Source organism: Phlebotomus papatasi, chromosome 2, assembly GCF_024763615.1.
Source record: "Phlebotomus papatasi isolate M1 chromosome 2, Ppap_2.1, whole genome shotgun sequence".
Classification (NCBI taxonomy): domain Eukaryota; kingdom Metazoa; phylum Arthropoda; class Insecta; order Diptera; family Psychodidae; genus Phlebotomus; species Phlebotomus papatasi.
Genome location: NC_077223.1, coordinates 29,933,075 through 29,946,165, shown reverse-complemented (window position 1 = coordinate 29,946,165; position 13,091 = coordinate 29,933,075). Strand labels below are relative to the sequence as shown.

General features: G+C 38.7%; 5 protein-coding genes across 6 annotated transcripts in view; 2 read left to right on the top strand and 3 right to left on the bottom strand.

Annotated features, from left to right (window-relative positions):
• The window catches only part of LOC129803420 (serine/threonine-protein kinase Pink1, mitochondrial), an 18,532-nt gene extending 17,976 nt beyond the window's left edge, over positions 1 to 556 (bottom strand). The window contains exons 1-3 of the mRNA XM_055849967.1: positions 295 to 556; positions 81 to 223; positions 1 to 16 (exon numbers count right to left, since the gene is read on the bottom strand). Coding sequence (XP_055705942.1) covers positions 1 to 16; positions 81 to 223; positions 295 to 426 — 291 coding nt within the window. The 5' untranslated portion in view covers positions 427 to 556. The remainder of the gene's footprint in view (positions 17 to 80; positions 224 to 294) is intronic.
• An 8-nt stretch (positions 557 to 564) lies between these two features.
• Positions 565 to 1,191, top strand: LOC129803423 (U6 snRNA-associated Sm-like protein LSm8). Its single transcript, XM_055849970.1, has 2 exons — positions 565 to 645; positions 719 to 1,191. The coding sequence occupies exon 2, from the start codon at positions 719 to 721 to the stop codon at positions 1,007 to 1,009; it is 291 nt and encodes a 96-aa protein (XP_055705945.1). The 5' UTR covers positions 565 to 645; the 3' UTR covers positions 1,010 to 1,191.
• LOC129803422 (TNF receptor-associated factor 6-A) lies at positions 1,033 to 7,387 on the bottom strand. The gene is made up of 3 exons (XM_055849969.1): positions 7,187 to 7,387; positions 3,704 to 4,623; positions 1,033 to 1,407 (listed from the first exon to the last, which is right to left on the bottom strand). Exons 1-3 carry the CDS (start codon positions 7,235 to 7,237, stop codon positions 1,215 to 1,217), a joined length of 1,164 nt encoding a protein of 387 aa, XP_055705944.1. The 5' UTR covers positions 7,238 to 7,387; the 3' UTR covers positions 1,033 to 1,214.
• Positions 7,388 to 7,822: 435 nt separating this feature from the next.
• LOC129800305 (zinc finger protein 236-like) lies at positions 7,823 to 8,725 on the bottom strand. The gene has a single exon (XM_055844592.1). It carries the CDS (start codon positions 8,723 to 8,725, stop codon positions 7,823 to 7,825), a length of 903 nt encoding a protein of 300 aa, XP_055700567.1.
• Positions 8,726 to 9,229: 504 nt separating this feature from the next.
• LOC129803419 (echinoderm microtubule-associated protein-like 2) overlaps positions 9,230 to 13,091 on the top strand; it is a 77,933-nt gene continuing 74,071 nt past the window's right edge. For both annotated transcript variants that reach the window (XM_055849965.1, XM_055849963.1), the window contains exon 1: positions 9,230 to 9,626. The gene's annotated coding sequence lies outside the window, so the exon portion shown is untranslated. The remainder of the gene's footprint in view (positions 9,627 to 13,091) is intronic.

The window sequence follows — 13,091 nt, the reverse complement described above, 5'->3', positions numbered from 1 at the left end:
ATCGCTATAAAATAGCCTGGAAATGCAATAGGAAAATTGTACCTTCAAATTTCTTCGATTTTTTCTATTTCCTTACTCACTTTTTCACCATTTGGTTACGCAGATCGACGGGAGGATTGCTGGAAGCCTTGTCGACAACATTGTCCAGCAAAAGCTTCCGGGCGTGGAGGACAAGTCGGGAAAATCCGTATCGCTGGAAGGGCTCCTGGTACCTAATGACCTGCTGCAATTCCCAAGTATTTTTCTAGTCAAACACCTTTCCAAATTGATAGATTGGGACCTCAAGAGACTCACCTGGTCAGTTCTTGGGGCCTTTGATCGCCTTTTGCGGGTATTTTCCGCAATTTTCGTGTGAATTCGTCGATGGTTTTGTCGCCATAAATATCGTCCATGGTGAAGGAGACGCGATGAAAGGAATCGAATCATTGCTCCAAGGCTTATTGAAAAACTATTTTCACTTACTTTTACTCAATTTTCACTGAATTTTCTCCACTTTCTACTGAATTTTCTCACAATTTTTTTGCGCATCACTTTTCTCACGTCACCGAGCTGTCAAAAATGTCCAAACATTGCAACATAACCTCACAAACATTTTGAATCTGCCGGAAGAGATTGTTCCAGGAAAATCAGTGATTTCCAGGCAAGGTAAAGGTTTTCTTAGAATCTTTTCTATGCTTATTTGTGTATTTATTCCTGCTCTATAAATTCCCCCTAACAGATGTCTTCGGGACTGGAATCCTACATAAATAACACGGTGTCAATTATAACCTCTGATGGAAGGAATTTCGTAGGGACGCTAAAAGGCTTTGATCAGACAATCAATGTGATCCTGGATGAGTCCCATGAGAGAGTATTTTCCACAACAAATGGTATAGAGCAGGTGGTGCTGGGACTTCACATCATCCGAGGCGACAATATCGCTGTAATTGGCCAAATAGACGATTCCATTGACAGCCGATTGGACTTCTCATCAATCCGGGGCGAACCCCTTGGTCCTGTTGTCCACTAAATACCACACTGGAGACAACCAACTAGTACACAAATCGAGTCTTTATTTCCACACTCAAATATTACATACAATCCGGGTACTGGGTGGGAAACATGTCTCAAAGGAAAAGTCCATGGTGTTCATTTGGAGGACGGAAACTAAACACAGACAGTTATTGTAAATAAATACTGTGGAGAGGAATGTCCGGGTGAGTCTATAAATTCTCCTACACGATATTTATCTGGATTTTGATGGTTAGTGTGTCACGGAGGATGAATCCCCTTCTCTCAATGTCCGAAATCGAAGCGTACTCCAAGAATCCGAATCCACGGGGACTGACACCCTCCTGAGTGGGTCGGTGGAAGGCCAGAATCTCCGGTTTAGACATAATTGTATCCGTTTGTGACTCGGAGAAGTTTCTATGAAGAAAAATTTAAATTATAACTGAGGAGGCTATTCTTGTTAAAAGATTAAACAGGTTAAAAGATTTTTGGAGAGAATTCAGAAAATATCAAAAAATCTTTACTGAACCTTCCTTGAAATTCATAAGAGCAAAATTTGAGATCTTTTTATTCAAAGATATTAAAAAAAAACTTTATTTTCGGCAAGGGTTAACTCATTTCGGGAAACTCGAAGGAATCTGACCAGGGAACTCACGGAGAAAACAGGAGAACTGGAGGAACTCACAGAGAACTCCGGGATACCCATACATTTTTTCAGGGAACCCGGGGAACCCATATATTTTATTCAAGAAACCCGGGGAACTCGTATATTTTTTCAGGGAACCCGTGGAACTCGTATATTTTTCTCTGGGAATCCAGGGAACTCATTTATTTTTTCGGGGAATCTGGGGAACCCAAGTACTTTTTCAGGGAACTCACGGGGAACCCATTTATTTTTTCAGGGAATCCGGGGATCCCATGTATTTTTTTCTGGGAACCCAGGGAACTCGTGTATTTTTTCAGAAAACCCGAAGAACCTATGTATTTTTTCCGGGAACCCAGGGAACTCGTATATTTATTGAGGGACCACGGGGAACTCAAATATTTTTCAGGGAACTCGGGGAACTCGTATATTTTTTCAGGGAACCCGGGGAACTCGTATATTTATTCAGGGAACCCGGGTAACTCGTAAATTTTTTCAGAGAACTCACGGGGAACCTATGTATTTTTTCAGGGAACCCAGGGAAATCGTATATTTATTCAGGGAATCTGGGGAACTCGTATATTTTTTCAGGGAACTCACGAGGAACCTATGTATTTTTTCAAGGAACCTGGGGAACTCATATTTTTTCAGGAAACCCGGGGAACTCATATATTTTTTCAGAGAACCCGGGGAACTCATACATTTTTCAGGGAACTTACGGGGAACCCATGTAAATTTTTTTTCTGGGACCCAGGGAACTCGTATATTTTTTCTGGGAACCCAGGGAACTCTTTTTTTTTTCAGGGAATCCGAAGAACCCATGTATTCTTTTCTGGGAACCCAGGGAATTCGTATATTTTTTTAGGGAACCCGGGGAACTCGTATATTTTTTCAGGGAACTCACGGGGAACCCATTCATTTTTTTTTTCAGGGAAGTCGGGGAGCCCATGTATTTTTTCAAGGAACCCGGGGAACCCGTGTATTTTTTCAGGGAACCCGCGGAACTCGTATATTTTTCCAGAAACTCACGGGGAACCCATTTATTTTTTCAAGGAAACCGAGGAACCCATGTATTTTTTCAGGGAACTCACGCGGAACTCAGGGAACCCATACGGTTTTTCGGGGAACCGGAACTCGAGCCACATTATTTGCTTATGAATAACCTCTTGTGTTTCGGCGATTTAAAAACGCGTTTCCGTGTTTCTTGTATGCGTTTCTGCATTTTTAGAAAAGTTTCTATTTCCGCAGTATTTGAAACGGTTCCAGTTCCCGTCCCCGTTCCTAAGATTATTTGCTGCGTTTCCAAAAACCGTTCTGCTTTTCCAGAAATATTTTCGTGTTTCTTAGTTTTATTTTTGTGTTTCTAAACAGATTTAATGTGTTTCTTAAATCAGTTCTTCATTTTCATAAAGGTTTTTGTGTTTCTCGGATACGTTTTCGCATTTTAAAAAGGTTTCTGTCTTTATTTAACTGTGTTGGTTCTTGTCATGACTGTTTGGTGGTTTAGATCATGGCGAGAACTGGAGAAAACAGTCGAGACAGGAACCATCACAAAGAAAAGTCGATGATGCAGAAGCACTTGAGAACAGCAAAGTGCTTAAAAAAATGCTCAGGAAAAAGATTTTTTTTCAGCACCATTACTGCAATTTCTTGGCTACATGCTTATTTTTCTTGGAGAATTATGTGTTTCTGGGATGCAATCTCCCATTTCTCGTAAGTTTTCCAGGTTTCTTGTTTGCGTTTACACATTTTTAGAACCGTTCCTGTATCTCGTGGATGCGTTTCTCAGTTTTTTGAAAGATTATCATAGTTTTTTGAAAACGATTTTGCGATTCTTGGAGAAATTCTTGTTTCTTGTTTGTCTTTCCATGTTTATAGAAAAGATTGTGTTTTTTAAGAGACATCTCTGTTTTTTTTTTGCATTTCTAAAAAATTTTACACTGCGAAACCCAGCGAGCGGCCAAACGGTAAGAGATATCGACTTAGAAGTTTTCTAAGTTGATGGCTTAGTATATATCTAAGTAGTTCAGTTTGTGTGAAAAATCTTCTGAAAATGTGTAATATACTTACTTGGGGTGAATCATACTGATGCGAATGCGTCCCTTGAATGGCCAGTCAAGATGGTAATCATTCTCGGACTGCATCATATGGACATGAAGTCCAATGTAGTCTTTGACTTTTGGTGAAATATTGACTCGCGCGCAGAACTTATAGCCATGGGGAGAGGTGTAGGCTTCACCGCTGTAGAACATAATGTTGGGATTGGCACTCATTGCTCTGACCTTGCTCTGGAACTGTCCAATTTGCCACACGAGAACACCATCGGTGTATTTAGCCTGGATTTCGGCCATTGAGCAGGTCTTAGCCAATTGCTCCCGCATTTTGTCAATTTTCACTGACATTTCCTGCTGCTTCTGCTCCAGAACCACAATCCTCTCGTACATGGCACGCATGAGATCAGATTGACTGCTCGGGGCACCATTAGCCTTTGCCGGAGCTTCCCAGTGACGTGCCTCAGACTCTAGGGTTTTTGTTTTGAGAAAAGTCTCAAGAAGGAGCTCAAGATGATGCCCCATCTCATTACGGATGTGAGATTCGAGTGCTTGCTCCGAAGTGGCGGTATATTTGCAGCCACAGCGAGCAAAGTAGCAAGGAAAGGCTGTTGTTCTTCGCCGAAATTCACAGATTAGGACATGAGCGTCCATTTCGACAGGAGAGATACTTTTGAGACATCCGTAGGTGGCATTAGGACAAGGTTTCTTAATTTGCAATATTTCCCGACGCGTAAAATTGTCTGGGAAGATATCAGACTCCATTTGAAGGGTTTGTTTGTCCACAGGACAGACATTTTCTTTTCTCAACCATGAAATAATACATTTTCCACAGAATCTGTGGCCACAGGATGTTAAAACGGGCTCATTGAGCCAGTTGTAGCAAATGGGGCATTCATAGCGAGATTCCAAGTGACAGTGATCCTCTTTAGAGAATTCCTACAGAGGAAAATTTAAATTTCATATTAGAGCTATACTTCGGGAGAGCAATCACAATAAAAGAGTTTTCTATTTTTTTCTCAATCAACGAGTTTTCTATTTTCAAGAAAGCATTCACCAGATTAACCGTTTCCAAAGTGAAATTCTTATGGAATCAGTCAAAAAAGTGGTTTTTAGTGTCATGAAAACATCTCTTAGAAAAGTTCCAAAAAAGTGATATTATAACGCTTTATTTCCTTGTGCAAACGATTTAATGAAGTAGATACAGTAGACTTGTTAATTCGGCTCTTTTAGGATCGTGCTATTTTTTAATTCGGGTAGCAGTTGAATTTGAAAAAAAGTTTGTTGACAGTTTTCAAGTTTGTTTTATGATTATAAAATGAAGCAAATATCCTTAAATTTGCCATGATTTGTCTTCGTTTTTATGTGATTTTGCGTTATTGAGAGGTTTTCATGAAATTTGCAATAAATACGAGTTATCTAAGCGCAATATGTTCATGCAGATGAACAAAAAATCGTTGCAGTTCAAACAGTTTGACGCCTGAATTTCTCTCTAATTCGGGTGACATTTCGGTCCCAAATGCCCAAATTTAAGAGGAGTCTACTGTAAGTGTTCTCTTTAAACAGTGATGTGCAACTTTTAATGTCCGGTGCAAAATTTACAAAGAAAAATGGGATACTCAATGATGACGTGATAGTGTGCGAAATTGGAAACTTGATTGTCCTTCGCACAAATCGCCACCAAATTTTCATTTTCTTCTAGAAGAAAATCTGAGCATTTCCTGGGATTTTTTGATGTGGGATTATGAAACTTGCAAGTAAGACATTTTTTAGCATAACCAGAGGACACACCACTAAAGGAAAAAGTCGTTTTACATTCGAATCTGGCAACTCTAAAAAAAATGGCTGATGTTGCATTTAATTTTTAATATTTTTAGGAATCCTTATTATTCTTGAGGAATTCTTCTTGCGTAATATTTTTGAAAGAGGACTAATAAATATAAAAAATGCGATAATTGTGATAAATTTGTAAAACTTGCATGTTTTTTTGAGAACAAAGGATAGTTCGTTAACAAACACCGATAGAAAATTGGAAAATTTTTAATGTTTCTTGTAAGTTTTTTATTCTTTTCTTCCTCTACAACTAAAAAGAAACTATTCTAGAATCCTTACAATGCAAAGGATGTGAAATTTTCCAATTCTTGAAGGATAAAAAGGAATTTCTTTCCAGTCAATGACGATTATGGTGATCTAATGGAATGAATTTCAGTGTCCGGAAGGCTTCGAAACAGCACACAGATTGTCTGAAAGGCTACCTAGAACTTCTAGGGTCTCTTACAGAGAAGATAGAATGCCAGGATTACTAAAAAAACAGTCCTCAAGAGCCCCAAAACAGATGACAAATATGGTCTGGATGCTCTCTTTCCCAGGGCAATTTTCACAGTAAAAAATACAAGAAAAAACAGTAAAAATCACAGAATTTTCCCACAAATCTCTTCACTGGCCAATTCTTTAATAATTTTTAATGAACTTACTACGGAAATTTGCTTACTTCCGTGCAAAATTACGTGAAAAACATCAACAGAAATGTCGCAAAGGGCACTGTCCGCAATCTTTTTTTTTTTGACAACTGAACCGATTTTGGTGCATTTTTTCGAGCAACGCAAGCACTTTGTCAAGACATTTTCCCGAGGATTTTCCACGAACAATTCAAAAAATAAATAATCACAAATACTTCCAAAATTCACCAATTTTCTATTACAAAATCACCGATTTTCCATATGATTTTCATAATATTCCACGAATTATAAAATGTTGCAAAAGTCGCTGGGCGACCCATATTTAGCATACATATTTTTACTATCAAAACACGCCTTTTAACCAATTCTGTGTCACTAACCTATTTTAAAAATTATTTTCTTTATGCTAACATCAATTTTTATTGAAATTTCAATAAACAAACTTCACAAATTGACTTTAAAAAGAAATCTTGGTGACATTTTTTCAAATCCTGGCGACGACCACTACAAAAGCAGAAAACGACTTTTTCCTTAAATGTTGGTTCCTCTGGCATATCTGGAGAATCGGTACGGTTTGCATGATAGTCAGGAAAAATCACTCAATTTGAACATCATATTTGTGCTCGAAACATCAAAGCCTTCCCCTATGTCTTTATTTTTCAATAATTTTATTAATTTTCTTTTTTACAAAACCATTTAAGCGAATTAATACAATAACGTAGAAAAATTTAAAAGAAATTCCTAAAGTGATTTTTATTTCCATTTGTTTTTTTTTTGTCCTTTTATTAAAGGTCGAAGAATCGTTTCACTAGTTAATTAAAAGATCTTTAAAGCAGGCTAAACAGAGTAACCATTGAAATCTTTTCTAATGAATATCCTCCATCCACCAAAGTTGTTTATTAGAAAAATACTGCAAAATTCCACAAATTCAATATTTCCGATAATGCATAAATCCAATAAATTTAGTAGATTTTCCGGAAAAGCCTTGAAATCCAGCTATAAATGCAAATTGTCTGGGAAATGGAAGAAAATTATGTCATCACCTGGATATTGCTCTCCTGTGCTGAAACACTTCGGTTTATTGACTGTGCCATTGTGTCCTGCTCTTCTTCAGTCCTTTAATTTATCACTACGTTATCAAATATTGCCACAAAAGCCATTAAATTAGTAAAAAATTCTATAGAAAAATACGGGGTAAACACTGACAAAACTATAGTAGCAAAATTTTCCACTAGGTGCGCTGTAGGCACTGTGGGGAATTTGGAAATAATATTCACCATGGTGGTTTGAAAATTAGCCGGAATTTGGTGTCCTTCGAGAGAAATATTAGGAAAAAAGAGGAAAATATTTGATAATCTTGAGAAATTCATTCTTCTTAGCGTCTGGGGAGGTCCTTGGAGACAATCCACAGGCGTCCGGAAAGAGAAAACAAAGGCGACTGGGATTTTTACGGGTTCTACTAAAGAATTTGTCAAGGTCAAGGATTTCTCAGGATACTTTTTGATGAGAATTCCGCCCTAAAAACCCATTAAAAATGCAGTTTTGAAGCAGACTTTTCACATTTATTCGCAATCTGATGTACAGGATGCATTCCACAGAGACAAAAACACGGACATTCAACCGGAAATCGAGAGCATCAGTCACTGGCAAGAGGTGGCCTCCACCCCTGTAGCGCCCCCTCACCTTTTGGCCCGACACATGCTCTTATTGCGGCGACTCTGACGCATATGAACCCGCAATTTGCGTCCGGAACTGAAGCATACTCCACAATTTTTGCACTGAGACACCTGGGGTCCTCCGGGGACCGTCCTGGCAGGTTCGGGAGTGGAGGTGGTCGGGGAGCTCCTCGAAGATGAATTTGGGGGATCTTTTGTGGGTGAAATGGCTGTTTTTGGTGGACTTTTTGCCGTCTTGGAGATTCCGGAAGCCTTTGCAGGCTTCCTGGGTGGATCCTTGGGCATCAATTTTGGGAGCTTTGAAATTAGTCTCTTGGCGGTGGTGTCTGGAGGTGATGGGGGCTCCACTTCACAGATCACTGGGAGTATAGGAGGAATTTTCTGGCATTCTCTCTGTGGTTCTGGAGCTGTGGTAGCCTTTGGGGCTTCTTCGGCAGCTCTCTGGAATTTGTAGACACTGGGCGGGGCATGCAGAACAAGATGGGCATTGAGAAGTTCAAGAACACTAAACATCTCAAAGCAGAAGATGCACCGGAAGAGCTTAATGCCTCCATGGAGTTGCAAATGATGCTCCAGGCAATGTTCATTTGTAAATCTATCACCACAGACGCGACAGAAAAAAGGTTTCATGTCCAGATGATCCCTCAGATGAATCTCCAATTGATCCTCAGTATGATACCAATTTTCACAGTAGTCACACTTCCTGAGATTCCTGTCTACGTGCATCTGAGAGTGAATCTCGTATGCTTCCATTGTCTTAAAGTATTTCTCGCAGTACTGGCAGCTGAACATCACGGCGGGGATTTCTTCATCCAACTCATCCCCAGACTCGGCGGCATCTGGCATAAAAATTGATGCCTGAACGACTATTTCGCGGGAATCATCGCTTCCGCGGGAGGTCTCCATGCCACAACAAAACTACTCTTTGGTGTACTCTATGGCCAATTGGCTGACTCAATTCTGTCCTACACTCTTCCGTCACACTCCTTGGCGTCCAACTGCACGCTCACCCTCACTTCCTCACCACTTTTGGGGCACCAAAATGACTCCTGAAAAAGTTTTCCGAAGAAAAAGTGTCAGACAGTCTCACTTTTTGTTTTTATTTGGTAGATTGCTGAAGTTTTTACAAAAATTAACCACATCAAAATCCACCTCGTACACTGTCAAATAAAAAAACAAGGCCGTGTTTTGTCCATTTTCACTCCAGAAGCTTCGTGATTCTGTCCAGAAGATATCCCAAAACCTTAAAGAAAACCCTGCAATGCTCATCAAATCAAATTACCCTGATACTATTGTTTCCTTATCCTAGAAAAATTCCTCCCAATTTTTTCTGCACATTTTTTCACAGTGTTTATGCCAAAAATGTTGTGTACATTGGTGTTGCCCGATGCAAATATTCCCATTTCGTTTGGGCTTTTCGTCAGTTGTCGCTCGGCATTCATCGTGAGTGGTTGTGTTTTTTCCTGTGCTCTTCACCTGTGTTTTCTCACCTGGTGCGCCCCCAACACCCCCGCCCCAGTGACAGTTTATTTGTGTGTGTGTGTGTGCATTTGAAGGGATTCGCAATGGAATGTTGTCTCACGCCGTGTAACGGTGTCTCGGGATAAGAAAAACTGGTTCTCAGACATCTTTCTTCCTCTTTTCGACGGTCTTTTTCGCCACTTTTCACGCATTTTCTACCACAAATTCCACCATAAAGTGCCTCTAGAAACGCTCTGGAGCTCAAGTATTGCCTTTAAGGAAGGAAAAACATAAAAATCTCAGGATAGAGACTCACCGGAAGGATTAGGACGCGCCCGAGAAAAAGGTAAATAGAGGCATAAGTCTTTTTATGGCTATAAAAGTACCTGGAACACCTGAGAAAAAGCTTCTAATGTGTGAGAAGTGTTCATAAAGAAGTCTGAGAAGCCATCCCAATTGACAATAACAAATTACAGAGAGAGAATTAATGAAATTTTGAGAATATTTGAGGCGTTTATTTAAAAATGTTGTAATACACTCAGGAAAACCGAGGTTCTAACTAGGGGAGACCGGGGCAGTTAGCTATAGCACATGAAATTTTCCATCGCGTAATATTTAGAAAAGAGTTTGTATCAGCCTAATAAATACTTCAAATTGTAGGTAGGATGTGATAGTTTTCCAAACAAAGTGTAAAATATTACCGCTTTAAGCCGATGTATTCAGGTTACGAAATTGAAGACGTTTCCTTTATCTAGGGTAAATTTCCTAATTCAAAACAATTTCCAGACGCTTTAACTTTGACAGAAGATTCAAGACATTAAGTTCATATTAGGTGAGATTCTTAACAATCTCACCTACTATAATCCTAACAAAATTTCATGTCGTCCGATCGACCTCAAACTTGGCCAAAATGTGTTTCGCCACTTCCTGATCACGAATATATATGTGGCTAATTTACGTTCCCGGCCGGCCGGCCGGCCGGCCGCTCTTTGGAGCTTAATAGCTCCTAAACTAAAAAAGATATCGACTTGCGGTTTTCGGCAAAGGTTATATATCGGGTGAAAATTGCAACTTGGTGCATTGACCCCCCACCCCCCACCCCTCCTTCCGCCATTTTGAAGACCCCCCTTTTTTTGTTTTCTCAATAGCTCCGCCCCTATGGCATCGAGCGGGCTCAAATTTTAGTATGTTATAGCTGGGCCTTAGAGCTTTCCATCAATATCAAACTTAAGGTCCTCCGACCCCCCTGACCCGAGCTATAAGGGACCAAAAAAAATTTCTTAAAATGGCCATAACTCCGGTTCTAATTGTCAGAATTTAAAAAGTGAGGGCTTTTTGGAAAGCTCTCGTGAAATGCCACTTCCTCTTCTAACATCGCAAGTTCATAAAACCACCGCTAGGGGCGCTATTATTAAAAAGAAAATTTTTAAATCTTATAAGTTAAATAACTCAAAAATTCCATTGTGCATCGGACTGAAATTTTAGTATGTTGTAGCCGTTGATTATACCTATCAAACAAAAAAAACCTTAAGTCGATCCATAACCTCTGACCCGAGCTATAAGGGGTCAAAGTTCGAACATTGACCGGCCTCTATCTCCGGTTCTAATTAACATATCGACCTAAATTTTACCTTTTTGGTTTCGTCTCGATGAGCACTTTCAGATGGAAGTTCAAAAAGTCACCACAGGTGGCGCTGTGATAGCGTCAAAATTCATCGAAATTCAAAGTCACTTTTCTCAAAAACGGCATTGTGCAAGTTAATGAAATTTTAGTATGTTATAGTCCAGTCTAGGACGTTTCCAAAATGGTGCGTATGCGCGCTGTGGTTTCAATAGAACCGGAGATATGAGGGGTCAAAGTTCACGAAATTCAAAAAATCATATCTCCGGTTCTATGTGACCGATTTTGATGAATGAGGGCTTAAACGAAAGATCTCACCAAATGCTACAACTTTCTAGAATATCTGAACTTCGTGGGACCAACACCAGGGGCGCCACAGTCGAAAAACCAATTTCAATATCACATAACCTCAATTATCTCGACTGTCGCTGAATCGATTTTGATGATTGCTTTGACATAATTGTAGAGGACATTTGTCTCTACATTTCGTCCATACATCATTTTCCGCTCAGACTACTCTATCACTCCGATTTTGCCGTTTAAGTGTGAAAAAATTGATTTTTCCAATAATAACGCTTTGAAATCACTCAGATGCCAATTTGACTGCCTCTACTCCACAAAGACACTTAAAGTATGGTTTTAAATGGAAAGTCCCGCAAAATACAACAATTCTTTGATATAGTTGAAGTTCAACAAATGACTACTTGGGGCACTCTGGATGAAAAAACGAGTTAAGAAACAAAAAAACCTCGCTTATCTTGGCTTCTGAGTAATCGATGAGTTCAAGTTCTACGGCAAAATTATAGAGAACATTCTGGTCTACATTTCACCCATATAACACTTTTCTGTCAGTTCATCCAAATCCTTGATATTTTGGTTTAAATACAAAATTTGTATAATTTCACGAATTTGATTTAAGATAACTGAATGGCGACTCACAATTTCAGCTCTAAATCGAATTTGCATGCACTTCGAGTTAGCTCACGTTAAGAATCTCACCTACATAATCCGGTTAGGATTATCTGTCCCTTTTTTCTGAAGAGAATTACATAAATTTGCTTCTTGACTCCTCTAAAATGTTACTGTTTAGTGAAAATTCTTTAGATATAATTTGAAAATTTCTTAAATAAAAGAAAAATATACGAGTGAAAAATATTTCTATTGGAAACAAATTAATCCAAATGGAGACAAGGGAAAGTTTCTAATTGGAGACAAACAGTGTAAGTGAAACCGCGACGAAAGGCTTCCAAAACATTGTTGAGTTGCTCTTGAGTGCAGGATTTGTTCTTATTCCTGGTCTTTTCTCCTTTTGCATCTTAAACAATAAGAAAATATCTCCAAAAAAAATCATATTTCCGGGATTTCCTATTGAAGCATTTGTAGATACTTCAGAAAAAACTCCTTTTTGTTCACGAAATAGGTAATTATTTAATTTAAAAACTTCACGTACCGTTAACAGTAGCACTTAATTTAACTACAATTAGCCAGAAATGACATAAATGTTAACTTTTTCCGGACCGCAGCATATGCTGCAAGCCAATTTCACAATTTTTAATCAAAAATATCTAAGCTCAGGAATTAATTGAGGTCCTACAAAAAATATTTCACATTTGGACATCCTTATAGTTTGTAATCATCCACAAGAATCTGATTTTTATCAGTTCTGAATAATTAAAAAACATTGTTTTTCACAGAACATTCATATGCATCTTTGGGTACTACAGTCCCAAAAGAGACGAAAGAGTTAAACAAAACGAATAAGCAACAGTCACCTCATTGTGTTTTTCATTGGAAAACATCGTCGATCGATGAAAAATTCAATGGTTAAAAAATACACTTTTAATTTTTATGAGAAAATTAACAAATTAAAATTTGTGAATATGAATCGATTTTCGCTTTATTTGGAGCAAAATTAACTAAATAATGAAACTGTGGTATAGAAAATGTATAAATATAGTAATTTAGTACTGTATTTATCATGAAAACAATGACGTTTCCATTTGGAGTAGCGAAAAATTTCCATTTGGAGCAGGTTTTGAATTAGCTTAATTTACCCTACTCGGGACTCGGGTGACTACGCAGCTCTCTCCGATATCCGGCTGACAGGGGGACAAAATGACATTTGGGTTTTTTGAATCTGGTCAACGGTTTTTCTATTTTGCACTGTGTGAATTTATTTTCTGTCGAAAA